Raw genomic sequence first — 27,758 nt, 5'->3', positions numbered from 1 at the left:
TTTAGTACCTTTAAGCGGTTGTACTGAATACGATGGGGGTGGTATCGGTGTATACGATCTGGGTTTGCCTCGTACACGCTAGCTCAAAGCATGCACACTTAAACTCACCCTCGGATGTGTCGGTTGAAGCAGTGACCACTAGAGTTGATTTTTGTATTGGCAGGATTGTGATCGATTCTATAATGTATTTGCTATATGTAAGACACTGGGCCTACCCGAGGTATAAGCCGCAGTTGGATCACGAAACACCACGTGGCGCGACTTTGCTCCGCAATCTTGACCGTGTCTCTTGCCGAAATGCCACCCAATCATACCCTTCCGTGCTTGTGACGAAGGCATTGGATTGGCTGGGAAGGGATGCACCGTTTCCATTGGTTCCCCACTTTTGAAGTCATCGGGGCCGTCCGATGACCATGAGATGTATGGTTAAACAACCTACCCCTCCACCGCATCGGGTAATCAAGTCACTTCGCGCGCGAAATAACCTGCGAGCAATTATACTTCTCAAAAGTACATGGGGAATCTAGGCTGGAGGACCCAAAGTGTGGAAAATAAACCTCTTATATCCCATTCATTCTGGAATTCGATCATGCAGTGCTTTTCCATGAAATCAATTGCCACAGGTTTCTCCGTGGAATCGTCCTTTGCCAATAACGTTCGACTCACGAGCCGGTCATTTTCCAATTGGACTTGTTGCGAGCAGACCACCCCTGACCACGGTGCATCCCGCTCGATACATCCATCCTCCCCACCCTTCCAGCATCATGTCTGACACAGTTCCATTAACTCCCATCCTCGACGTGCCAGCTTCTGCCGCCGTTGTGTCGGCGCCCGCCATCGTCACGGACGTCGCCACTGGTTTCGCCGTCACCTTTGGCGGCCAAGCGAACGAATACATCGCAGAATTGACCACTCTCGTTGAAAAGTTCACTACTGTCCGCACGTTCGTCGAAGCCGCTCAATCTGCACTCGTCGAAGAAGCCAAAGCGTTCCCAAATGTGACCATTCACCCGTTCTTGTGGACCCAGGACGCGTCCTCTCTGCCGTCCAAGGACGCATTGGCCTCCGCGACGTTGAGCTACCCGCTGATTTTCTTGACGCAATTTGCAAACTACCTTGCGTTCCTTGAAGCCGCGCACTTGACCCACGAAGCGTTCGTTCCAAAACTCCGCGCCGGATCTGGCCACAGCCAGGGTGTGGTCGCGGCGGTGCTGCTCGCTGCCGCAAAGACCACCGACGAACTTCGCGTTCTCGGCATCCAGTTCGTCCGGTACATGTTTCTTCACGGTGTGCGTGCCCAGGCCACGTTTGGCGCCATCTCGAACTCGGGCGATGTCTCCCCAATGCTCCTTGTGCGCGGGTTGCCGGAAGCTGGTTTGCGCAAGGCCGTGGATGGAGTGAATGCCAAGTTGAAGCTCAAAGATGCGCGGGCCCTTCAGCTGTCCCTCTTCAACGACACCGCCGCGATCGTCGTGACCGGACTCCCGGACGTGCTCGTGTTGCTCAAGACGACCCTCGAAAAAATCAGCGCCAAGCCCGACGAGTCCCAGGGCCGCATTCCATTTTCCCAGCGAAAGCCGCTCATTTCGTTTATCCCCCTTGCTGTATCCGTGGCCTTCCACAACACGAACCTCGCGCCAGCGCAGTCGTTGATCGAAGCCGACTTGGCGCGGTTAGGACTGACGATTCCTGGCCAGTCGTTGCAGTTTGCAGTCGTAGGAACCAACGAACACGCGGTGAACCTTCAAACGTATGGCGCCAAAGACGTGCTTCCGGATGTAGTGAAGATGCAACTGACCGACATTGTGAACTGGCCCGTCACGAGTGCCGCGCTCACCCAAACCGTCAGCGGTGTCACGCACGTGTTGGACTTCGGCCCTGGACGAGGCGCGGCTACGCTCACCCTCAAGCAAGTCGAAGGATACGGGATCACCACCGTCGTCCCTACGCCGTTGCACAAGGCGTCGGCTACGTTGCCAGGTTTGGACTACATTCTGTCGACACCTGCCAACTTTGTGAAGCAGTCGTGGGAAGCACTGTACGGCCCTACGTTGACCAAGGCAGTGGACGGCACCACCGTGCTCCACAACAAGTACACGGCTCGCTTTGGCCGCCAACCAGTGTGGGTGGGTGGTATGACCCCCACGACCAGCTACTATGGCGTGCCGCTGGTTGCCGCCATCACCGAAAGTGGGTACATTGGCGAACTGGCGTGCGGCGGACTCCCCCGGCCGTCCATTTTTGAGTCGAAGGTAGCCGATCTGCTTAGCCGCTTGTCGCCCGGCAATGGGATCTTCCTCAACTTGTTGTACTTGAACTCGAAACAATGGGCGTTCCAGTTCCCCATGATCAAAAAGATGCGTCAAGATGGCATCCCCATCGAAGGGGTGACCGTCGCTGCGGGCATCCCGACGCCTGAAAAAGCCGACCAAGTACTCACGGAACTGCTCTCGGTCAACATCAACGTCGTGAGCTTCAAGCCGAGCTCCATCAGCTCGATCCACGATGTACTCAATATTGCCAACAAGCACCCCGCGGCCACCGTGGTCATCCAATGGACTGGGGGTCGCGCCGGGGGTCACCACAGCAGCGAAGACTTTCACACGCCGCTCCTAGCCACGTACGCGGCCGTCCGCCGCACCCCCAACGTGATCTTGATCGTCGGGTCCGGCTTCGGGTCGGCGGAACAGTCGTACCCGTACATCACTGGGGAATGGAGTTTGGCGTTTGGCGAGGCCAAGATGCCTGTGGACGGCATCCTTGTGGCGTCTCGTGTGATGGTGGCCAAGGAAGCGGCGACCGCCGACGCGGTCAAGTCGCTCTTGGTGGCCACCCCCGGCATCCCCGACGAGTCGACGTGGGAGTCGAGCTACGAGTCGTCTGCTGGCGGTGTAATCACCCTCAAGTCTGAGCTGGGCGAAGCGATCCACAAGATTGAAAACCGCGGCGCGTTGTGCTGGCGAGACTTTGACCGCAAGTATTTTGCGTTGCCAATGAAAGACCAGGAAGCTGCGATTCTCGCCGACAAGGACGCTATCATCGCCCGCGTCAACGCGGACTTCCAAAAACCCTACTTTGGCCGCACCGTGCGTGGTGACGTGGTCGACGTCGAGCAAATGACGTACTTGGACGTCCTTTCCCGGTTGGTGTCGCTCATGTACGTGGCCAGCAGCAAGCGATGGATCGACGTGACGTTTATGAGCCGCGTGTTTGCGTTCTTCCAGCGCACGGAGCAGCGGTTCCTGACCAAAGCTACCACAACGTCAAAGTTGGTTGTGCAAAAGGCTAGCCAGCTCAAAACGTCGGACCCGTGGCAGCTCTTGCGCCAGTTCACGGCGGCGTACCCCGGCATCGCGTCGGCCTTGCTGAGTGTGGACGACGTCGACTTTTTCTACCACTCGTGCAAGTTTGGCGGCAAACCCGTCAACTTTATCCCGATTGTGGACAAGGAGCTCATCACGTGGTTCAAGAAGGACTCGCTTTGGTACTCGGAAGATTTGGAAGCCGTGCCCGACCAAGATGCAGGTCGTGTGATGATCTTGCAAGGACCGTTGGCCGTGTACCACATCAAGACCAAGGACGAGCCGGTGGGGGACATCCTCCACGGCATCAGCCAAGGCGTGGTCGACACATTGGTCGCCAAGGCGTTCCGTCAACATTCGCCCGAGGTACTCTCGGCTGCCGTCGCGGCTGCTGGCTGGACTCGATCCGGCGACGACAACGGCGCGTTCGTCCTCTCCAAGTCCATCACCACCGCCACCACCACCGAAGAATGGTTGGCTGAACTGGCGTCGGTCATCACACCCCGCAACTGGCTCCACGACCTGCTCACAGTCGACCACTACGTGTCTGGCCGCCAATGGGTCGCCAACTCGACGCCCCAAGTCGTGTCTGCCCGCGTCGGCCAAACAGTCGAAATCGAATTCAACGGCACGTCCCCCGTTGCGCTGCGAGTGCATGACATTGCAGTCGTGCGTACGGCCCCCGTGGTCGAGATCACCAAGTCTTCCGTCGACGTGATCACCCTCCGCCTCAACATTGTGCGCCCGGCCACCCGCGAATGGACGTCCGACGTCGTGTCCTTGAACCGGGTGTTCCAGTACAAGCCAGCGTTGTCGTGGTCGCCGATCCACTTGAACGAGTCCGAGTCGGAGCAAAACGTCAAGCTGTTTTACGCCCAGCACTGGCTGGCCACATCAGTTGCGGCATCGCAACCCGCGCTGGAAAGCAGCGTGCACGCCACCCACACGGCTTCGTTTGTCGTGACGGCCGACGACATTGCCGAGTACAACCAGTCGCTGGGCCTCTCGGCCGACCGCATCACGGCGCCCGTGGACTTTAGCACGGTCGCGGGGTGGAAGCCGCTGATTGCCCCCGTGTTTTCCAAGGAAATCTCGGGCGATTTGCTCCGGTTGGTGCACTTGAGCCACTCGTACACGCTGCTCAGCTCAACCGACGACGGATCGTTCGCGGCCGGCGACTCGGTCGTGTCCACGGGGTTTGTCACGGCCATGCGCAACAACGCGTCGGGCAAGTTGGTGCAAGGCGTGATCGTAGTCGCCAAGAATGGCGTCGACGTTGTGCGTGTGCAAAGTGAGTTTTTGATCCGCGGCGCCTTCACCGACCACCACCACACGTTTGAAAAGACCGAGTCGACCCATGTCGTGCACTTGGCCGACAAGGCCGCCGTGACCATCTTGGCCGACAAGTCCTGGTTCAAGTCGACGTCTGGCGCGCTGCTGCCCGCGGGGGCCACGTACAAATTTGTCCTCAAAACGTCGGTAGCGTTTGCCGATGGGTTTTCCACCTTGAGCACGTTCGACGTCCAAGGATCGGTCTACGGCGGTGCCAACCTGGACCAGTTGGTCGGATCGGTTTCGATCGCCGAGGCGGGCGTGCCCAAGGACCCCGTCGCCTCCTACTTGGAGCGCGTGGCCACCCCTGACACGGCCGCCGCAACCACCCAGTGCCACCTCCTGGAAACCCCCCTCACGATTACCATCCCCGACTTTGCCGGCGACTACGCCCGTTCGTCGCGCGACTTGAACCCGATCCATCGGTGCGCGTACGCCGCGTCGTTTGCCAACCTCCCCCACGGCACGCCCATCATGCACGGTATGTGGACTGCCACGAAGGTGCGCAACCTCGTGATGGACGTGATGGCCGACCAATTCCAAGTGTCCCACCTCCAATCGTTCCACGCCGACTTCAAGGGCATGGTGTACAATGGCGAGTCGCTGTACCTGCAAGTGACCCAGTCCGGTGTCGCAGACGGCCTCATCCTGCTCAACGTGAACGTGGCCAACAGTCGCGGCGAGAGCGTGTTTGGCGCCAAGGCCAAGGTCGTGATGCCCAAGACAGCGTTCGTGTTCACGGGCCAAGGATCGGCTCAAGTTGGCATGGGTATGGACCTGTACGCGACGTCCCCCGTCGTGCGCAAGATCTGGGACGACGGCGACCGCCACTTGCTCGACAAGTTTGGGTTCTCCATCCTCGACATTGTGCGCCAGAATCCCCTCTCGCTCACCATCTACTTTGGCGGCAAGCGCGGCATCGCCATCCGTGAACACTACATGGCCCTTCGCTGCCAAAAGCCGGACGCGTCCGCCCCCCACGGCACCAAGACCGTGCCCCTCTTCCCTGAAATCACGCCCACCACCCAAAGCTTTACGTTTTCAGCCCCCACGGGTCTCTTGTTTGCGACACAGTTTAGCCAACCTGCGCTCGTGCTCATGGAGAAGGCTTTGTACAACGAAGCCAAGTCCAAGGGCGTGGTGCCGTCCGACTGCTACTTTGCCGGCCACTCGCTCGGCGAGTACGCTGCGTTGAGTTCGTTTGCCGAGATTCTGGCTACGCCTGACCTCGCCGAAGTTGTGTTCCTCCGCGGCATGGTCATGCAGAATGCCGTCGAGCGCGACGCCACCGGCATGTCCGACTATGGTATGGTGGCCGCCAATCCTGCGCGCGTCGGGTCCAAGCACTTTGACGAGTCCACATTGTTCCAGTTGCTTGACTTGATTGAAGAACAATCTGGTCAGTTGTGCCAAGTGGTCAACTTTAACGTCCAAGACAGCCAGTACGTCGTGGCCGGCGAGTTGGTCAACTTGGAAGTGCTTTCTCGTATCATGACAACGCTCCGGGAGCAGCCGGCGTCGCTGCAAACGGTGGGCCTCGACTCGCTCGTCCAAGAGTCGCTGGTCCTCGTGCGCTCACAAAAGGAAGCGCTTGTGACCAAGGGCAAGCCGTTCGGCCTCAAGCGCGGCACGTCGACGATTCCGCTGGTCGGCATCGACGTGCCGTTCCATTCACGCAAGCTGCTGAGCGGCGTGCCGGCGTTCCGTGAGCTCATGCGCCCGATGCTCAAGAAGGAAGTGCTGTTTGGGAACAAGGCGTTGCTGGAAAGTCACTATATCCCCAACTTGATCGCCAAGCCGTTTAGCTGCACCAAGGAGTACGTTCAAGAAATCGTCGACCTCACCGGCAGCCCCAGCTTGACGCCGATCCTGGCCAACTGGGACTCGACCCCCCTCGACGAACTCGTGTGGACGCTCGTGATTGAACTGCTCGCGTACCAGTTCGCGTCCCCCGTCCAGTGGATCAAGACCCAGGCGTACTTTTTCAACAACGGCCTGCGCCGGTTTGTCGAAATCGGACCATCGGCCACGCTCACGGGCATGGCCACCCGCACGCTCCAAAGCGGCCGATTCCCTCGCACCAAGTGCGACATCTTGTTTATCACCAAGGACCGCGATACCATCTACTACGACAACGAATCGGATCATCCGTCGGCGGTTGATTTTGCCCATGCTCAGGCAGCCGCCGCCTCGGCGGAAGCCGCTTTGTCGGCGGACGTCCAAGTTGAAGAAGATGCTGCTTCTGCTGCTCCTGTGGTGGCGGCTCCCGTGGCGGTCGTGGCGGCGCCGGCTCCGGTTGCGGTGGCGGCCCCTGCCGCCCCTGCTGCTGCGGCGGTCACTGACGAACCTGTCAGTGCCAACCACGTGCTGCGTGTGTTCCTCGCGCATCGTTTCAAGAAACAATTGGCGGAAATCGACGACAACGCGACCATTCACGGCTTGGCGGCTGGGAAATCGGCCGCCCAAAACGAAGTCGTGGGTGAATTGGAGAAGGAATTCGGCGGAGGAGTCGACCGCGTGCCTGAACTGCCGCTGTCCGTCTTGAGCTCGTCGTTCAAGGCGTACAAGGGCCTCGGTCCAGTGTTTAACACGCTCACAACTGACTTTGTCCGCAAGCAATTGCCCGGTGGGTTCAACATCAACCAGGTCAAGAGCTACTTGTCGTCCGAATTCGGCCTCGGTGCCGGCCGCGTCGAGAGTGTGCTCATGCACGCCCTCCTCTTCCCCCCCGCCGCCCGCCATGCCAACGAAGGCGTGGCCAAATCTTGGTTGGACACCGTTGTGGCCGACTACGCCAAGTTTGCCGGTGTCTCTATCTCCAAGGGCGGCCCATCTCAAGGCGCGGCGGTGATGCTGATGCCCTCGTTTGGTGCGGCGGCGGCGGCTCCTCTGGAACCCGTACCAGACGCCGATATCACTGCCGCGTACGGTCTCAAGGCGTTTTTGGCCCACAAGTTCAAGAAAAAGTACGCCGACATCACGGACGCTGTCAGCGTGCACGACTTGGCGGCCGGCAAGTCGGCTGTCCAGAACGAAGTCGTGGGGGAACTCGAAGCTGAATTCGGCGGCGGGGTTGACGGAGTTGCCGAAACCAAGCTCGGCGACTTGGCGCCCAAGTTTGCCAGCTACACCAAGCCCGGCAAGTACTTTACGACGACCGTAGCCAAGATGCTCAGTGCCAAGCTCCCCGGAGGGTTTTCCGCGTCGCAATTGCGGTCGTACATGGCTCAAGAGCGAGTGTTGGGCCCCAAGCGCATTGAAATCGCGCTCATTCATTCGTTGGTGAACGCGCCCGAAGCTCGGTTTGCCACGGAAGCCGAAGCCAAGACCTGGATCAACTCGGTCGTGGACGAGTACGGGTCTATCGCTGGTGTGACTATCCCGTATGCGTCCAAGGCCGGCGCGGCCGTAGGCGGTGGCATGGCCATGGTGGGTGGCGGAGGCGGCGGCTTGTCGTCGGCGGCCCTCGATGGCCTCAAGAATGAACTGCACACGATGCTTCGTGACCAAGTGTCGGCGTACGAAACGTTCATGAAGGTGGATCCATTGGATGCGTTGAAGAAGATCAACGCCGACGACGTGGCGCGCCGCGAGCTGGAGACGCAAGTCGACTTGTGGGTCACGGAACATGGCGAGTACTACGAGAAGGGCATCCAGGCCAAGTTTGACGCCAACAAGGTGCGCATCTACGACAGTTCGTGGAACTGGGTCATGCAAGATGCGCTGGACTTTTACTACAAGACGCTGGCGAAAACGATCCCGACCAAGAAGGGCAACGGCGCCGGCTTTGACCGCGACGCGCATTTGGCCGAGATGTCGGCCTTCCTCAACGCCGACGCGTCGCAACTGACCAAGATGGGCGAGCCCGAAGGCTGGTTCAAGCCGTTCCTGTGCAACCGCGCGACCCCGGAGCTTCTGGCTGCAACAGAGTTCTTCTTGTCGCGCCAACAAGCTAACGGCAACCTCGAGTACGCCCAAGCGATCCAACTACTCAACGAAGAAGTCGAAAAGTGGATGGACCGTGACCCGGTGCACGTGCAGCTGCTCCAACCGTTCCGTCCCGAAGTGACGATTGAAGCCAACGGCAACATCGTGTACAAGGAAGTTCCTCGCGGTGCCACGTCCGTCGACTACGTGGACGAAGTGTCCCGTGGGTTTGCATACCGATCGGATGACCACAAGGCGGCGTCGCCCAAGAGTGCGCATTCGTCGGTGGCGCTGGTTCGGGGCATCGAAACCGCCGAGCTCGACGACGGCCACGACAGCGACGTCAACAGCGTCAGCAGCGAGCCTGTGCTGCACAAGCGCACCGTCACCAAGCGCAGCACCCGCGTCGGCGGCTCTAAGTTGTGGGGCTTGAAGGCGGTCACTCGCCGGTTGAAGCGTGCCAAGGTCGGCGGCGCGCCCCACGTGCTGCCGTATGTGCACATCCGGTCGGCAGATCATGTCGACCCGACTAACCGCGTGGTGGACGAGCACTTGACCAAGGACTTTTTGCTGAGCATGCACGAAATCGCCACGAGTGGTGTGTCATTTGTGGGAAAGAATGCGCTCGTGACGGGCTGCGGCCGCGACTCGATCGCAAGCGAAGTGGTCAAGGCCTTGCTCGAGGGTGGCGCTACCGTCGTGTGCACCACAAGCAGCTTCTCGACCAAGGCGACCCAGTTCTTCCGCAGCGTGTACGAAAACCACGGGTCGCGGGGCTCCAAATTGATCCTGTTGCCGTTCAACCAAGCGTCGGCCAAGGACTGCGGGTCGCTGGTCGCGCACATCTACCAACAACTCAAGCTGGACCTGGACTTTGTGATCCCGTTCGGTGCGATTTCCGTCGTGGGCCCCACCCTCGCGGATATTGACTCCAAGTCGGAGCTCGCGCACCGCATCATGTTGACCAACACGTACCGTATCCTGGGCAAGATCATCGACTACAAGCGCGCGCAGAACATCCGCACGCGTCCGTGCTTGGCGATGCTGCCCCTGTCCCCCAACCACGGGACCATGGGGGGCGACGGGCTCTACGCTGAAGCTAAGCTCGGACTCGAAGCTCTGGCAAACAAGTGGCATTCCGAAGGCTGGGAGGACTACATCAGCATCGGCGGCGCCGTGATCGGATGGACCCGCGGCACGGGGCTTATGGCTGGTAACAACATCGTGTCGGCCGGCATCGAACAGTTGGGCGTGCGCACGTTCAGTCAAATTGAAATGGCGTTCAACTTGACGTCCATCTTGCACCCGCGCATGGTGGCGGCGGCCGCCAAGGCCCCTCTATGGATCGACTTGGGCGGCGGTATGGCCCAACTGCACGACTTGAAGGTGCAAACCGACCGAATCCGCGCCGCCATCACGGACGAGTCCAAGATTCGCCGCGCCAGCGTGGACGACCGCAAGAAGGACAACGTCGGTACTACCCCCGAAGACGAAGACGATAAGCCCGTGTTGAACCGAGCCAACATGCACAACTACTACTCGCAATTCCCCGACTTGCCCGCGGCGTCGGACTTGGCGCGTCTCGGCAAAGACTACAAGGGCATGATCAACCTGGACAAGACGGTGGTGATCGTCGGGTTCGGCGAAGTGGGCCCGTGGGGGAACTCGCGTACCCGTTGGGAGATGGAATCGTTCGGCGTGTTCTCCCTCGAAGGGTGCATCGAATTGGCGTGGGTGTTGGGGTACATTACATACCACAACGGCCCAACCAAGTCGTCTGGCGACCACTACATTGGGTGGGTCGATGCCAAGACCAAGGACCCCGTGGCCGACACCCAAATCAAGGCACTGTACGAAGAGAACATCCTAAAGCACTCTGGTATCCGCGTGGTGGAGCCCGAGCTCTTTGACGGGTACGACCCAAAGAAGAAGATGTTTTTGCAGCAAGTGGCTGTGGACAAGAACATGCGTCCAATCGAAGTCGCAAGTCGCGACGAAGGCCTCGAGTATCAAAAAGAACTTGGTGAAGAAAACTGCGACGTGTTCGAGTTGGACGGTACGTGGATGCTGCGTCTGCGACAAGGTGCGGTGCTGTCGATCCCCAAGTCGCTCCACTTTAACCGGTGGGTGGCTGGCCAAATCCCCACCGGATGGGACGCCAAACGCTACGGTATCCCTGCCGACATTGCCGAAGCCGTGGACCCGATCACGCTGTTCACGCTCGTGTCGACGGCAGAAGCACTCATCTGCGCTGGGATCACCGACCCGTACGAGTTCTACCAGTACGTTCATGTGTCGGAAGTCGGCAACACGTCCGGGTCTGGCATGGGCGGCATGCGTTCGCTGCGCCGCATCTACCACGATCGAGCGATCGGCAAGAACATTCCGTCCGACTCGCTGCAAGAATGCTTCATCAACACGATGGCAGCTTGGGTCAACATGTTGCTCCTGTCTTCGTCCGGACCCATCAAAACTCCCGTCGGCGCCTGTGCCACGGCCGCCGAGTCTGTGGACATTGGTGTCGAAACCATCTTGAGCGGCAAGGCTCGTGTCGTGATTGTGGGCGGGTACGATGATTTCTGCGAAGTGGGCTCGTACGAGTTTGCCCAGATGAAGGCGACGAGTGACTCGGAGAAGGAGACCGCCATGGGCCGCGACCCGCGCGAAATGTGCCGACCTTGCACGGACACCCGTGGCGGGTTCATGGAGGCGCAAGGCGCCGGTATCCAAGTGCTCATGGACGCGACGTTGGCGCTGGACATGGGAGTGCCCATCTACGGTGTCGTGGGCATCACCAACACGGCCACGGACAAGAACGGCCGGTCGGTGCCCGCTCCTGGCAAGGGGGTGTCCACCACCGCCCGCGAACATGTCGTCGGCTCTGGCAACATGCGCAACGCATTGTTGAACCCGGCGTTCCGTCGGTCGCAATTCGAAGAAGAAATCGAAGCGATCGAGTTTTGGAAGGCGCGCCAGCTCAAGAACATTGCGGCGGGTGTCCAGACCTTGTACGACGTCGACATGGTGCATGCGATGGCGGAAAAGAAGGTCAAGCAGGCCCAATACACGTGGGGACACGAGTACTTCAAGGGCAACGCCGGCATCTCGCCGTTGCGTGGGGCCCTCAACATGTGGGGCTTGACCACTGACGACATTGGCGTCGCCAGTTTCCACGGCACCGGCACCAACGCCAACGACAAGAACGAGAGCGAGATCACCCACCGCCAACTCGAACATTTGGGCCGCACGGCGGGCAACCCGATCATGGTCGTGTGCCAAAAGTACCTGACGGGGCACCCCAAGGGCGCGGCCGCGGCGTGGATGTTCAACGGACTGCTGCAAGTCATGCAATCCGGCATCGTGCCAGGGAACGCCAACAACGACAACACGGCGCCCGAACTCCAAAAGTTTGACATGCTCGTGTACCCGAATCGTAGCATCCAAACCGACGGCATCAAGGCGGCCATCATGAAGAGTTTTGGGTTCGGCCAAGCCGGGGCCGAAGTGTTGTTGATCCACCCCAACTACCTCTTGGCTGCGCTGAACGACACCCAGTTCGAAAAGTACGTGACCAAGCGCAGCAAGCGCGCTGGGGGACTGCACCAGTACATGCAAGACGTTCTCTCTGGCAAGAACACGTTTGTTCGTGTTAAGGAGCATGCGCCGTACACGTCCGAGAACGAAATGAATGTGTACTTGAACCCCCTCGCCCGAGCGAGCTACAACGCCAAGGAAAAAACGTGGACGTTTGGCGACGTGTCGTCGGCCAAAGCCGCCAAGCAAGCCACGGACGCGGTCACCGTTGCCGCCCCCACGCCGCCTTCTGTCGACCAGTTGCCCAAAAAGTTGCTTGAAAGTTCGCTCGCCCAATCCGGGGCCCAATTGATTCTGTCGTCGGGCCAAGGCCTCGGCATCGACGTCGAACCCGTCGCGACGTTTGCAGACTACGCCACCAAGCAAGTGTTTATCCAGCGCAACTTTACGGCGGCGGAAATCGCCTACTGCGAGTCGTCTGCCGGCGCTGCGTCGTCGTTTGCTGGCCGATGGGCTGCCAAGGAAGCCGTGATCAAGGCCATCTGCAACGCCAATCCCGGCGCCACCCTCACCCAAGGCGCCGATGCCCCGCTCATCGACATTGAAGTCGGCAAAGCCACGTCTGGGGCACCCACTGTCACATTGACCGGTCGTGCCCTGGAAGCATTCCAGAACTCCAACTTGTCCAGCATCAAGCTGTCCATCTCGCATTCTGGCGAGTACGCGGTGGCCCAAGCGTTGGTGCTGTAGTACGTGGTGCGAAGAGCGCCACTTGTTAGGGAATAGGCAGAAGCGGGGGGAGTTGTGTGGTTGGTTGGTTGCTTTCAGTTGGTCGCTGGAACTCTCGACAACCACCAACAACACCTTCGACATCATCTGCACCTGTATTTTTGCCACAAGTCGAGCCGCCTTGGCAGCCAACGAACTCTGACGGTGGACACATGCATTTGCGACTGGTCCTTGCAAATGAATAGTACTACCCCAGTGCCATCTTCGTTGTTTAGAAGCCGGCTTGTGTAAAGAATCAGTATAATCGTATCACATTTGAAATCAAATCTATCATTGTTTGCATGTTGCGTCTGCTTCATGTCATCCATCATGACGAACGATTCTCAGCAATAAAAGTATTATTTATCCTCATGGCACGACACACATTTGATACAATCAATCGCTTGGTATATATATATATATTAACATATACCCCCTTCCTTGGCTCCCTACAGATCGAACTCGTCTTCCGAGTCCATGAAAGAATGGGGTTGGTCATTGGCAATATACCGAAGGTACACGGACTTGCGCTTGCCATCATCGTCATCATCGTGATTGCGTTTGTGCGGATCCAACAACGACGACTCCGAGTGCCTCGACGGACTGCCGCCGCCTTTCGTCTGTGGTTGGAGTCCCCAGTCGTCCAGACTTCGAGAGCGTTGGCGGGCAATTACATCCCCAGACAACACCCTTCGTTCTAGCATTGGAACTGCGGACGGACTGAGCGGAGTAGCCGCGACCGCGCCTTTGTTGGCTTGCTGGCCATTCCTTTCGGCCAAGTACTTGGCGGCGAGGGTGTCCAGCACCTGCTGCGACCCACCGCTCTGAAACAGGTTCGAGTTGGTAAACGATGCTTCGTCGCTTTGAAACGACTGAAAGCTGTCGTTGAGCGTATCATTATTCTGTCGTTCTCGCACCGGATTTGGGGTAAAAGTACTGGGTCCCTGGTTGTACGATGCAAACGACGTTGGGGTGTCTGACTGAGACGGCCGGTGAGATGGGGAGACGTAATTACCCGGCTGGAGCGACGTGAAGCTGTCATAAGAGGACTTTCGCCCGAGGTATGCGATCGATGACGATGCATCCCCTTCTCCTCCCACTGACGCTGAATCACTGCTTATCTTGGAGCTTTGGCGTACCATGTTGTTCTCATACGACCCAAACGATAGAGATCCGTACGAGTCAAAACTCTGGTCGCCCCTCATATCTGGAATGAAGCCACCGCCACCGTAGCCATGGATTTCACTGTCCACATCGTACTCGTTGGGGTCGTGTGGACGGGGCGAACGGGGGGAAGCAGCTAGAAAGGCACCGCTAGCTGCTGCCGCCGACGCCGGAGCTGCCCCGGACGTTGGGGATGCCAGCGCACTTGTGGGCGGTGGCGGGGGAAGCTGAGAAGTCGTGGGGGATGGAGGCAGTGGCTTGGAGTGTATACCCATGGCAGTAGTTCTTGTATTAGGAGGACGACCAAAGCTAAATTTTGAAGGTGCCGTTGGAGCTGTGGACGATAGATTGGTATCTCTATCGACGTCACCAAGAGGGTAGGTACCAGCAGCCCCAGACGACGTGGCTTGAACGTTCAACGGTTCCCGCACATCGTTGTTGCGATTCTGACGGGTCGGTTTGTGCCTTGCTCGCTCCAAGTCGTTGGTATAGCTGGCTGTCTTGGGCTGGCGAGTCATGGGAGTCTGCACGGGCGACTCGCCTTGGTCAAAGTCGGCGCGAGTGGCAGTGGTGTTGTTGGCGTCCTTGTTCTTCTTGGCGCCGCACGACAGGACGACCTTGCGGCCGGCCACGTACAGCTGTCGCACAATCAATAACGCAAACACGGCCAAGTTGACGCCCACAATCACATATGCGACGTGGTCCCGAACGTTTTGCGGGAACACATCGTCGCGGATCATGATGACCATCAAAAGGAGCAAAAACACCTTGAGGAACGACGACAAGACGCCAATGTAAAACAGAAACCGGAGCAGAAACGGCTCGCGCACGACCAACGCCAACAGAAACAAGAGATTGGCGCCGATGAGCAGCCCCAGCTGCCACGTCGGTGCCTGCACAACCCCCACGATAACCCCCGAGGTGACGGCCAAGATAGCTTTGGGGACAAAAAAGTATCGGTTGTCCACGTTGAATTCTTCATAGTACGGCCCGTATGCGGCGTTGAACGGCCGCTGTTCGTGCTCGAACGTGCCGATGTCAGCCAGTTCAGACGGATTGGTTGCAATCACCAGGATGCCGTAGATGAGGGTCGTGCCGACGATTACGAGCAAGATCACGATTGCCGCGGATGCCGCGCCGGCGCCGTCCCGCTTGATGTGGAAGTACGCACGATAGGATCCCGTCATGGACAGGATGTACAAAGCCAGGAGCAGGATGAGGACGAACGCCCATATGACTTTGCGAAAGTAGGTCCCCCACAGGTTGGCTTTTGATTTGCTCAAGTACGACATCACCGCCACCGCTACCACGTACAGCACCAGCACCCCGCCCAACACCACCCCCAGAGCCAACAGGGTGTAGTAGAACAGCTCCTCGGGCAACACACCCACCATGGTTGCGTACCTGTCGACGCCCGTTTGTTGGTGCTGGGCTTCGAGGAGGTTGAGCAGCTGACGCTTGGGAGCCAGGTCTGAGTTGGCTAGCTTGACAACGTTGAAGTTGACCCAAGACAAATCCTTGGTGAACTGCTGGAAGAACGTGGGTACGCCACCGGTGGCCAATTGGCCCAAAAGTCCTACGAATTGCGCCTGTTCGACGATCGATATCATTTCGTACGCCCCGGCGCCCATGCTGCCCGAGCTGCCGAGTTGGGCCACAGAGCCACCGACCGCAGTGCCGGCCAAGATGGCCGCAATGGTTGCAAACAGCGAGGTGCCAACCTGATGGAGAGACTTCGCATGAGGCGACGACATATTCAGTATCGACGAGGTGTGCATACCGCGGCGCTGGAAGCTTTACCACCACTGGTATCCATAAAGTGCAATATGCCCGTGGTGTTGGTGGGGAATTGCGTGTTGACGCCGACAACGCACCCCGAACAATTCACCGTTGGGCTGGACAAGTTGACGCCGCGCGTGAGGTCGCGGACTTGCTGTTCGCCCCATGGTTTGATGTATAGCGCGTAGAGCAGATACATGAAGATGAGAGGACCAAAGGTACATGCGAGGCATACGATCTTGGTCAAGAGCGCCGTCAGGCAGCAGCATTTGCCGAGAACACCCATGCGAACTTGTTACCAAGCTCGATGGAAAAGTTTTGACGTTTTCGTGGAAACGCACACATGCGACTTCGAACTACGGATTTCTCCTGTGCCGGGTACAAATCTGAATCGTTATTTCGAGCTTTACTTCAAATATTTCGAGTTTTATTTCAACCAAAACGAGTACTCTACTAGTACTATTAGTAGTAGTATACTGTACTACTAGTACTTTACAGTCAAGGACGACGACTACGAGAAATGGTCATTGTAGTGAAAAAAACGCCTTTGAGCTGATTTGCGCATTACCGGTGTGTGTGCGGTAGTAATAAGTGTGCTGTTAAGTTCAAGGGATGCACAAGAGCTTGGTCAAGGGCGATGTCAGGCAGCAGCACTTGCGGAGCACGAAAGGCAGATACAACGTTCCACTGTACTTTGAAATGGCAACGCAACCCAAACAAAACGAGCGAATGACATTTCCAACGAGTCCATACATGCTTGCGTCTTTGGTCAATAAGTATCTCTGTATTACCAACTTTCATTTGGATTGCAAGGTTTCAGGGCTTTGGAAGGAGCGACGCAAATGCAGTCATCAGCTCGAAGTACTTTGGAGTACTAGTAGAAAGAAAATCAAACGATATATTAATACTAGTACGTAGTACCTTGTTCAGGACTACTGTTGTACGTCTCGTGTGACAGTAGGTGCGCAGCCAGCCAACCCATCACGGAGTGTGATTGAAAAGTTTTGACGTTTACACTTGCGACTTCGAACTACGACCGACGACCGGGTGCGACAACTTCAAGGAAAATCCGAAAAAAGATCATTGTTTTGGACCTTTATTTCAACCAAGAGGTTGCATAAGTACAGCGAACCTCAAAGGGAATTGGTAGCATACCACACAGCTCCATCGAATTAGCTCTTGTCAGGTCTAGTAGACGCATTAGGGGCTGAGGACTTTTGATTGGGCTTTCGACAAGACCCAACAACCTGAAACGATGGTGTAGCAACTTCACAGTGGCAGCTCAGAACTGTTTGGTAATTTAATCGATTTGACATTAAATTCTGAGGAAATTTAAAAACCAAGCAATAGTGCACATCATCTAAAAACTTCCAACTGGCCAAATCGAAGAGTGGAGGTTTTATTATTTAACGTACAATTAATGTGAGTTAAACCCAAATACCTAGAGTAATGCGTTAACTGTAAATACCGAACTCATGCGTTTTATCACTAGGTTAAACGTCCCACCTGCCTCCGGATATTATATACGGATAAGAGTCACGTACAAATATCAAGATACATCTCAGCGGCATATCCAAGCGCCCATGTAAAATACCACTAATGTTAGGTTAAATATCTATTTCTGGATCACATTCATCACCAAATTTGAATCTGACTGAGAGTCGTAGAATTTCTTCACCACATTGAGATCTGTCGATTCTACGTCTCAATTTGCTCAAATTTTGAGTAATGAATAATATAGCGAAAAGATGACAAACAATTATTTATAGCATATATTGATATGTTATGTTATAATTTTCTAACATTTAAATGTCATATTTTTAAAAGTTATGCAACCGTTTTGTGTGGAGTCAAGCAACTCAGCGCAATCTGATTGAGGACGATGCCAATCCTTCAAAATGGCAATTAAATGTAGTGCACCGCTACTTTCTTGCTCAGACTGAACACGATTTGATTCTAGCGTGTTGTATGGTGATGATGAATAATGCGCTGCCATATCGTTTGAGGATCGTAAAGTTGATCATTTCCCGCAGCCTCCTGCCGAGAAATAGAAAATGACAAACTTTCGTTCCCACGTTTACGACTGCTCCTTATAATCCTATACAAACAACATATTCAGTTGTTTATGAAGGAACTATAAAATAGTGCTCGAATTATATTTTCCTTATATGACTTCAGATTTACGAAATTCCAAGGATTTCCAGAGATATGTTGCGTCAAAAATTAGGCATGACACAAGGCAAAAAGTGTTCGCGAATTCGATGCGTTACCTTACTTCGAAGTATTAATAGTAATAACTTTAATATAACATTGCCTCAAATATATATGTCTTGATAGTGAAGTTAGTCATTCTCCGTAATTTTATTATCAACTTTGTTACACCTACAATTAATAGGAAGTACTACTCCAAGTACATACTACTTCAAAGTAATGAATGTAGAAGTTGTCTAGTAACGTTAGACAACATATTGATGTGATATCAAAATAACCGCAAGATTCAGCTCATGAATTGAGGTTAAAAGGATATCAATTTAAATAGTAAACACGTGCAGGATTTTCAAAAGTAGCGTTTTTCGTAGGGCACCAGTCATCGGAACTTGTTTTAGACTTGTGTAATGTATTGAATCCTCCAACTCTCGCCAAACATCCTTGCCATGTACGGGCTCGTGTGGTCCGTCCCCGACGACGGCAACCTGCACCTCGTGTTTGAGTTTATGGACCGCGGTATACTACTGTTATAAATCATGTTTTATCTATTATTACTTTTAAAAATATTTTTTACATCATACCCGAACCAGCCGCAGTGTCGATATGTGGACAGAGAAGCTCCGGTACACCATCCAGTTGATCGAGGCGCTTGTGTGCCTTCATGAAGCCAGTATCATCCACCGCGATGTCAAGTCCAAGCATGTGCTGCTCCACAGCTCGGGGGATGCGAAACTGACGGATTTTGGCTGGTCGCGGGAAATGGATGTCCAAGTGCTGCTAACACACGGCGCGGGGTCGTTTCGATGGTCAGCTCCCGAGATTTTAGGTATTATTTCATCTGTTTCTTTGGGTATATATCATCGATGTATCTATATGGTATTTTATCCATGTCTTTTGGTGTTTCATCTATGTATGTAGGTATTTCATGGATGTATTTCGATATTATATCTATGTATTTTGGTATTTCATTGTCAGAAACCCCGAAACCCCAGCAGACTATATACGCTGTGTGAAGTTATGTACTGTTAATTCAAACGTGTTGTCAAATGTTATCGTTATGCTGGATACATCATATTCGATTGATTTGATTGTATTGAGTGGTATTCAGTTAACGTTATGTTTGTGTTTAAAAACCCCGAAACCCCGGAACCCCGAACCCCCATTGAACACCATTGGGTTGTTGGTTGGTTAGCTCTAGTTCGCATGCTGTCATCATATTAGCTATCAAAGGAATATGTGTTTAGATTGGGTATTAACTGCTACAGTAACGATTTCTGTATGATCAACACAAAATTTACTGGTCCAACCTCTAATTTATAAGGGGCACTAATTCTTGAAGAACTACATTTTGACCAATAAGAGGCATTCGGGCATTTCTATTAGCTTACAACAGTGCCGATGACTGGTGCCCTACGTTAGTAAGTAGTTTGTTGCAGAAATCTTGACACAAGGAATTCTACTTTGCGCTTTTTGCCGAAATTTCACACGATTGCAGAAGTTCTCTACTATAATAGTATAGATATTGCAAACTTACTGTTAGTTATGGGGTATAGTTTAATTAGGCCCTGTTCTGGTAACGTAGTGTGTCGTAAGTGTTTTATTAACGTTACGTTAAAGGGTGACATAAGAGCTTGGTCAAGAGCGCCGTCAGGCAGCAGCACTTGCCGAGCTCACCCATGCTAGACTTGTCACGGACCTCGATCGACAAGTTTTATACGTTTCGACGTTTTCGAGGATACATAGTTACACATGCGTCTTCGAACTACGGGGTTAATTGACTGAGAGTTTTGGATTAATATCAATAAATATTAAGACATTCCCACTTCGAACTACTTCGTATGGGGTTTTCATGTGCCACGTGCACAAAAAACAATTCACTTTTTTCGAGCAGCATATTTCAACCAAATTGCAATAAGTTATATTTGAAAGTGGACTTTGAAGTGCAAACTAGCAGCATGAACACGGTTCAGCGCAAGGGCAACCAACTTGGTTTCTTCGTGTGTGATTGTCGTAATAATAAGTGTGTGTATGTTAAGTTATACGGACCCTAGCCGCTGGCGTTGTCGAGGGGGTGCGTCGACGTTGTCGTCGATGAAGTCTTCAACGTTAGACGGACTGGACGCACGTTTGCTGCGCTTGCTGACTGTACCATCGTTCCCTCCCTTTAGTGACGGCCCGACGATCGCTTCGACAACCTCTTCGCACTCGACCAATCGGGGAGAGTCGCCTTGATATGTCGGCAACGACGCACCCACATGCAGTTCGTGCATGGCGAGGGTAAGCACGGTGTACGCAATCTCGGACGGTGCAAAGTCCAAGCTCGTGATGTCGCGGACTACCGCCGCCAACATCGTAGCGCAGCGACTCATGACGTCCGCCGCCACATCGGGCTGCGGGAGTTGGGCCACAAAGCACTCAATGAAGTGGTGGGGCAGCGCGGCATGCAGCCTCCACTGCAGCTTTAGGAGAAGCGACCGCTCCACCGCTAGCACCGACGCCGCCGAGTACTTGTCGTCGATCATATGGGACACCTCGGCCACAGTCAGGCCGTCCGTGTCGTTGAACTTGGACGCTGTCATGAGGCACACGAGCGCGATGAGCTCGAGGTCCGTCTGGCGCACGGACACCACCGACAGGTACATGTCGAGGTAATGAATGGCCAGCGCCACCGTGGTCACTTCGAACTCGACCGTGTGCGCGACAGACATCATCCAGTCCACGACTTGCGCGCGCCACGACGATGTCATGCCATGGAGCTGGGTGCGCACGAGGTAGTCGGCCGCGGGGCGAGACCTGCTGCCGCTTTCGCGGCGGTAGAGGGTATCGAGGATGTCGGCGGTGTCGTCCGCCGCGACCGTGGTGAACTCGAAGGACGCGCCCGAGCTGGCACAAGGTGAAGAGGCACACGCAACCTCTTCGTGGCACGCCAGGAAGTCCATAGGTCGATGGTGGTATGTGGTGAAGGGGGACGGACGGTGTGGAGAAGTTGGAGGCACGACGCAACCAATTGAATTCTGGAGCGTAAAGTCCTCCAGGTGTCAATAATGCCACCTGCGCGGGTCCCGCCATACTCGATACGCAGGACGGATGCAGTCAACTTCGATTGGCTCGACAGATGATCAGGCCAACGAACGGTCATGATGGCTCAAAAACTGACTAAAAACAGAAAAAAACTTCAATTTCATGCGAAATCCGTCGGGCGGGTATGGGTGGGCGGCTACCCTTCAGGCTGTAGCTTTGGTAGCAGACATGCTTCAGTAACGAACGGCTGTACTAGGAATACAGCGTGTATATTGAATGGATTTACTAGTACGTCGGGGTTGAATGCTGTGGTTTGTCCGAGTCGTCCAGCGTTCGTGGAGGAACGAGTCGACTTTATAACTTTATGTTTGCATTGGCTAATTTGGCTGGTTTTGTCTACATTATGGGCGGTTGACTGCATTGTCACTTTATACCGTTTTTATGGGGGGGGTCGAGTGCAGGTGTGCGTAGCGTGGCCCCTCTCGAGGCAAGCTTGACCTGCACTGAGGGATTGGCAGTAGAAACCCAAGCATCCGTTGAACAAATGGGGTTCATTTTTTACCGTCGAATATGCCGCCACGTCACTAAAAAAAGCAGCAGTCGGTGGCTGTTAGTTAAAAAGGCCCGCCAAAATGCTATTTTTGGCGCGAACGTACGATGGCCGTACAAACCGTACAATGCGACGAGTGGTTTCAAGGGCAGTTTGCCGTATTCGTACGCAAATGCCGTACATTATTGTACAAGAGTGGGTGCAGAACGAGGCATGAGTGGTCGTAATGGAGTTGGTAAAGTAAGCCACATGATGTGCGAGAGCGCGGCCTCTGTAACGTTTGTAGGGAACGCTCGAGCAATAATAAAAATAATATTGATCCAGGGTTGGTCTTGAAGTTATAGACCTCTAGTGGACGTTAGCTTCTTGCGAAACGATGGTTTGAAGTTTGCAATAATGTCACTGACTTGCCCACTTGGCTAGCTTGGCATTCAATCAATTGCATAACGTTAGCATTATGATAAACGTCAATACATTGTCATTAGTGTTCTATGCATTCTGAGATACCTACGTATGTAGTAGTGATCTCTCCCACCGTATCGCAGTTCAAGTGCACGAGGTATCCATCCAGTCGTTCGATGCTGAATCCACCAATGTGGTAAAGAGGACACTAGCTATAAGGGACTTTCGTCAAGACCGTTATTATATACCGTAGCAGGCTCAAGGATCTTCAAGATGCATACCTGTCTCATCTGCACACTTGTCTGCCAGAACTCTTACATCGGTGGACAATACAAGCAAACGAACGTTAATGCAAAGACGTACTGCAATGAAAGAAGTTGTAAGTTTTGCCCTAACATAGTTCTTGGCAATTTCGGAATAAGTTTCTTACTTGTATTGTAGTACAAGCGATCGTGTACAGTAGCGTTCGTAAAGGGCGGGAAGCCCACTACAATCAGTCGACATTCGGATACTACATATTATCCGTACTACTAATGTTGGTGCACAGTGCACTACGACCCTGGATTGGTTTCGGCTAAATGCTGTTCCAAGGCGTCACCAACCAATGCATTGCAAGTCCCATCAACGTCAAAGTGCTGCCGTCGTGATGTTGTTACTGCTTTATTCCCTTGAGATTCACCAAATCTGCTTTCCTCGACGATGATTGGTTCAACTCATTGCACGCTATTTCATGTTAAAGTAAAATTAGTGTGAGTCCATTTGGGTTTGTTTACCTCAAACGTTGATCAAGATCGGCCGAGTCGACCGGGTTGGCGCTGGTTGAACGATGTCATCGAGTGAGAATTCTCCACCTGCACCGGCAAAGATCAATGCCCAGCAATCATCTGCCTTGGCCAAACGCACAGCACACAAGGCCACCAGCCTCCGACAACAGCACGACCAACCAACTGACGACACAGCGCGCACCAGTGACGACCTCGTCAGTCAGATCAACCTTCTCGTGCACATGTATACTTTGCGTCGGGAAGACGCGGCAGACCACGTCGCAGATTCACTTGGGTTTTCCGTGTACCTCACCAGCTCCCGCGTGGACGAGCGTGCGTTTGTCGCGCATGTGGCGAAAGTGGCGGCCGGGCTTAGGCGCGTCCGTGTGGACAGCTGCCACTTGCAGTCGGCGTGGCAGTGTGTCGACAAGCTGCTCAGCCATCGTAATCACGACACTCGTGCCATAGCATACACGTTTCTGGACGTGTGCCTCGAACTGCATTACGACCGGGTGCCACTGGGCATGCGTCTTGCCATCTTTCAACTTTTGGTACGAAACATTGGCTATCAACAGTTATATCTCTGTCACATATATACACAATCTTTCTAGACCACGGGACACGGCGAATTCCTCCGGCGGCAAAACAGTTTGCGGCTGCTGGTACAAGACGGCCGGACGGTGCTGCCATTTGCCAAGGACTTGGGCTGGGTGTTATTGACATTACTGGAGACATCTGATGCCCAGAAAGAGCTCAGTTCGCTGCTGCACTGCATTCTGAGGCGGTCTCCTCATGCTTTGGGTACACAAATCACAATCAAACGAACTCAGATGATGATTGTGCTGATGTAGAGCCCGAGATTGTGACGTCGATTACAACACTCCTGTCTGGCCGAGCTGACGCCGCGTACGCCCGAAGGGACAAGGACGCGTGCAAGCGGTTCCTCAAGTTCATGACGATCTTGGTCAATCACGAGTTGGACGCCGCCGCCGCCACACCCGAGTGTCTGGCGTCGTTGTGTGGGCTGGTCAACGTCAAGGAGGATGGCGTGAGCACGTGGGCTATCATCAAGCACTTGCTGTCGGGAGCGTCGCGGTATCAAGTTCTGCACGGGCTGTTGGGGCTGCTTGAAGCGCCCGTGGCCCCATTTGTCGTGCGGTATGGCTGGCTTTCTGGCAGGCTAGCTAGGTTCTCCCATATTGGCCCTCAAAATTCATGTTAGTGGCGCCGTGTTCTTTATCGGGATGAGCGCGTGGGGGAGTCAGCGGGTGACGAGCTTGGAAGTTGGGCGGAGCTCCGTCTTGCGAAGCCTGCTGCCCGCGGTTCAGAGCCCCCACAGCATAGTCATATTTGAAGTCGTGCTGAGTTTGCAGCGACTGATCAAAAAGTACGGCGACCAGATGCTCATTGAGTGGGACTTGGTGTTTGATTACCTGCGCCGGTTGTTTCCGTGGATGGCTGCGCAAGCTTTTGCTGACGAAGGTCCGGCAGACCGACTGGCGGGTGAGTTACTGGACACGTTGCTGCTCGTGGAAGCGCTGCACCACCCAAAGCAACTGTCGGACCCGCCCTTGTCGTCGTCACACCGCCGCTTTCAAGGTTCTCAAGGCGATATATATATGGTCCTTTTACCCAAACTTTGGACGTTTGTGCTGATTCACCAAATCTATATCGATCGATTCGTTGTACCTGACTTTTGTATACGTAAAATCGTCCTGTGTCACACTAATTGAAGTAACACACTAAAATTCAATATTGAGTTGGTCGAAGAGTGGGTTTGATTGGCTACTTGATTCGTGATCTGGGTTTTGATTGGTCGATCAATCGTGTGCGGATTTGGCAGTAACCCCAACACTCGAATTTCGAATCGGCTTGAGAAGATTAAGTCGTTCCACTCGACGGATGAACGTTGAAGTATATTGTATTTTCATCAAATCGAATGAAACATTGTATATATATATATATATATATATATGTGATGCTGGATTTTCATGCTATTTCAAAGCAGCATCCACTGGACATTTGATAGTGTATTTATTGTATATGATTGGTTTTCAAGCCTTACACAAACACACTCGTAGGCAACCTCTACGACTTTTATGCGGTCGTGGAGGTATATATGGCGTACTGCCCGCTTGCAACGGTGACCAACCTCGTGACCTTTCGAGCCGAAGCGTGCCATCCGGCCAGCGACTCGAACTGGCTCGCGAATTTGCACGACCTGGTCGCGACGTTCTTTGCATCCACAGGCGTCCACGTCATCATCCGCCTTCAAGCGCTCAGTGTCCTGGATGAAATCGTCACGTTATGTCGCCATATTTGCGAAGACCGGGTGCTAGACGACCTATTTGTGCCGTGTCTGCAGCTAGTTCACGACGACGACGACCCTCAGGCATGTGTGTTGCATGTGGTCGTCTGCATTTCGAATACTAGTTTGAATGCGTGAGGTTGAAAACGGGATAGATACTGTATATATATCGTCTCGTCCTTGTACCCAAAATGTCGACTCAAGTTTGTATGTATATAACAAAAGGTCCGGGGTGGTGATTGTACATTTCACTGTTAATTTCATTCCCACACGAAAAATCGATGATTGTTTCCTGCAATTTCTAAAATGGCAAAAATCCTTGTACCGATCCTTGTGTATTTTTGGTCATTTTCTCCATGTGTTGCTCCTACTTGGAACTAACACAACTATAAACATATAAACACAACAATATATATTAACAAAACTATATATATATGTATGTGTGAAAACAACAATAAATATATTGTATATTGTTGTAGGTGCGGGAGGCTGGACTGGACCTGATTGTGCGAGTGGCGCGTGAAGTAGATTCAGTCAAGTTTTATCCGCTCGTGGACCTGCTTCATATGGCGGCGACATCGGCCAAGTTTGCCGATGCCAAGCACAAGGCCACCCACGGACTTGTGACACTGTTCCACGCGTGTTTTCCGCACATTCCGTCGACGCGTTGCGTGCGCATCTTTGAGCTGCTTACAGGTATACAGAGAGAGTACGCATTGTCGCATACGATTGTTGTTTGAGTCGTCCATCCTAGTTTTGTGATATTTCGAATCAACTAGATATATTTCAATATATTTTTGAAACTCTTATGAGGTACATACACCTACCTTGTGCTCGACATATATTTAGAGTGCACATTGTCGAATGCTGGCATACGATTGTTGTTTGATTGGTCAATTCGAACACTTCATATTCTACTTTTCCGAATCAAATTGATATTTTTTTCATACAGGCTTCGCTTTTACTTTCGAATCGAATCGATATTCGATATTTTTTGCAAATTCACCCGATATATATATATATATATATATATATATATTTCAAGGTCGTATGAATAATAATAGTTGATAGTATTCTCCCAATATCACATTCAGATTTCGATCGGTTCTATATATACTGTCTGTCGTCGTACAAGCTCGATACCTTTTGTGTAGGATATGCTGTGACCCACCGCGACTCGTATGTGCGGGGCGTAGCCATCACATGCTTGCGCCAAGTGTGTACCGCGAATGCTTCGTTCCATGTAAAGCATTGAAAACCGAAAAACCTTTTAATTCCCACAAGAACCCATGCCATTGTGAAACACGCATATGCGTAGATGCTCCTGACAGATGAAACTACCCACGAGGATGGACGTTCGACGCGGACGTCGCCGTTTCTGATGGCATGTCGGGGGCCAACGACCAAGCCGTCGGTGGGAATTCTGCCCATTCCCAAGCTCGTCGTAGCGGCGCTCACGATGGCGAGCACGGAAACCCACGCCGCCAACTTTGACGTGGCGGTCGATGTGTTGGTGCGGATGGTCGAGAACCGGTACGTACTGCACGACGTGGATATGAACGACATGACGGTCAAGCTCGTGTCGTGCGTCGACTGCCGCGCGTTTGGCCGGGCGGCGGCGGCCCCCCCGCTTTCCCCCCTTCCCCCCCGTCGGCCCCGGCTTCGGGCGCACACGGACTCGCACGTGCTGATAGCCGACATGATGGACGAGGTACCTAGGCGCAGGACAACGGTACTATATATACTCATGTTGTGTTTGTGTGCAGGAGCAGACGGCGGACGCAGTGTCGGGGCGGACGACCAAAACGGTCTTGACGCAATACTTGACCCGGGGCGTGGAGTTGCTGCTGCTCCTGGCGTCGTACCAGAGCCGCGTGTCACCCGCTGTCCTGCACCGGGTGCTGCTCACGTTTGTGTCTGTTCTGGACTTTGAACCGACCGTTGCCACCGCCTCGGTATCTCCGACCATGCTAAAACGAACCAAATCCACCATGCAAGTGCTACCGCTAGCTTGTTGTGCACCGGATATCGACGGCTTGCAAGCCGCCGAAGTTGCGCTCGTGCATGCCGTCACCCGAGGCAAGTGCGCGCTTGTTGACATATGCGACAGCGTTCTAATGTTTTCGACGTTTCAATGAGAATGCAATAATACTATCTATAGATGGTTTGGTTCAATATAAATATGCTATATTATATCATCGATATGAAACTGCCGTGTATTCTTTGATACTATTTTATGATATACATATTTTATGAAAGACAATGTTTTTTTATTTTTTCGGGCCACACTGGCTGCCACAAAAAATGTCAGAAAACTCCTCGTTTTGCAAGTTTTCAGAAATATTTTGACACTTTTTCAAACGATGGCTTTTGTGTGTGTGTGGCTACCAAAAGTCTAACATATATAATGTGACAAAATACGTCGAATTTTTACTCTTTTCTAACAAAAATAGTTTGCAACTGGCCAATTTTTACCTACTTACTTGATATTCCAGCAACAGTTCTCCTTGCATCATGGCATCATCCAAAGGTCACATCAGAACATTTTGAAAATACTTTCAGAATATTAATTGACACATCAAATGTTCTGTGGCATCCAGACTTGCCTTTTTTATTTCAAAGGCTTCGAAAATATTCATAAACACATGCATATATATGTTTTAACAGTGTATATATATAACAGTATATATATATATATA

The 27,758-nt window shown here is 53.4% G+C and overlaps 5 protein-coding genes across 5 annotated transcripts in view; 3 read left to right on the top strand and 2 right to left on the bottom strand.

The window, feature by feature from the left end:
- Positions 1-689: 689 nt before the first annotated feature.
- Positions 690-13,166, top strand: H257_08624 (holo-[acyl-carrier-protein] synthase). Its single transcript, XM_009834588.1, has one exon. It carries the CDS (start codon positions 765-767, stop codon positions 12,843-12,845), a length of 12,081 nt encoding a protein of 4,026 aa, XP_009832890.1. The 5' UTR covers positions 690-764; the 3' UTR covers positions 12,846-13,166.
- An 83-nt stretch (positions 13,167-13,249) lies between these two features.
- H257_08623 (hypothetical protein) lies at positions 13,250-16,114 on the bottom strand. Its single transcript, XM_009834587.1, has 2 exons — positions 15,808-16,114; positions 13,250-15,748 (listed from the first exon to the last, which is right to left on the bottom strand). The coding sequence occupies exons 1-2, from the start codon at positions 16,090-16,092 to the stop codon at positions 13,313-13,315; spliced, it is 2,721 nt and encodes a 906-aa protein (XP_009832889.1). The 5' UTR covers positions 16,093-16,114; the 3' UTR covers positions 13,250-13,312.
- A 2,346-nt stretch (positions 16,115-18,460) lies between these two features.
- On the top strand, positions 18,461-19,027 carry H257_08622 (hypothetical protein; the record flags this gene model as incomplete). Its single annotated transcript, XM_009834586.1, has 3 exons — positions 18,461-18,530; positions 18,628-18,840; positions 18,990-19,027. The coding sequence occupies 3 exons, from the start codon at positions 18,461-18,463 to the stop codon at positions 19,025-19,027; spliced, it is 321 nt and encodes a 106-aa protein (XP_009832888.1).
- Positions 19,028-19,924: 897 nt separating this feature from the next.
- H257_08621 (hypothetical protein) lies at positions 19,925-21,079 on the bottom strand. The gene has a single exon (XM_009834585.1). It carries the CDS (start codon positions 20,951-20,953, stop codon positions 20,051-20,053), a length of 903 nt encoding a protein of 300 aa, XP_009832887.1. The 5' UTR covers positions 20,954-21,079; the 3' UTR covers positions 19,925-20,050.
- A 1,681-nt stretch (positions 21,080-22,760) lies between these two features.
- The window catches only part of H257_08620 (hypothetical protein), an 8,604-nt gene continuing 3,606 nt past the window's right edge, over positions 22,761-27,758 (top strand). Inside the window, exons 1-9 of the mRNA XM_009834584.1 lie at positions 22,761-23,302; positions 23,363-23,552; positions 23,603-23,909; positions 23,974-24,350; positions 24,833-25,143; positions 25,539-25,755; positions 26,214-26,302; positions 26,378-26,770; positions 26,826-27,138. Coding sequence (XP_009832886.1) covers positions 22,814-23,302; positions 23,363-23,552; positions 23,603-23,909; positions 23,974-24,350; positions 24,833-25,143; positions 25,539-25,755; positions 26,214-26,302; positions 26,378-26,770; positions 26,826-27,138 — 2,686 coding nt within the window. The 5' untranslated portion in view covers positions 22,761-22,813. The remainder of the gene's footprint in view (positions 23,303-23,362; positions 23,553-23,602; positions 23,910-23,973; positions 24,351-24,832; positions 25,144-25,538; positions 25,756-26,213; positions 26,303-26,377; positions 26,771-26,825; positions 27,139-27,758) is intronic.

Source organism: Aphanomyces astaci (assembly GCF_000520075.1).
Source record: "Aphanomyces astaci strain APO3 unplaced genomic scaffold supercont1.19, whole genome shotgun sequence".
Taxonomy (NCBI): Eukaryota; Oomycota; class Saprolegniomycetes; order Saprolegniales; family Verrucalvaceae; genus Aphanomyces; species Aphanomyces astaci.
Note: the sequence above shows the minus strand (reverse complement) of the source record. Positions and strands in the feature narration are given on the sequence as shown.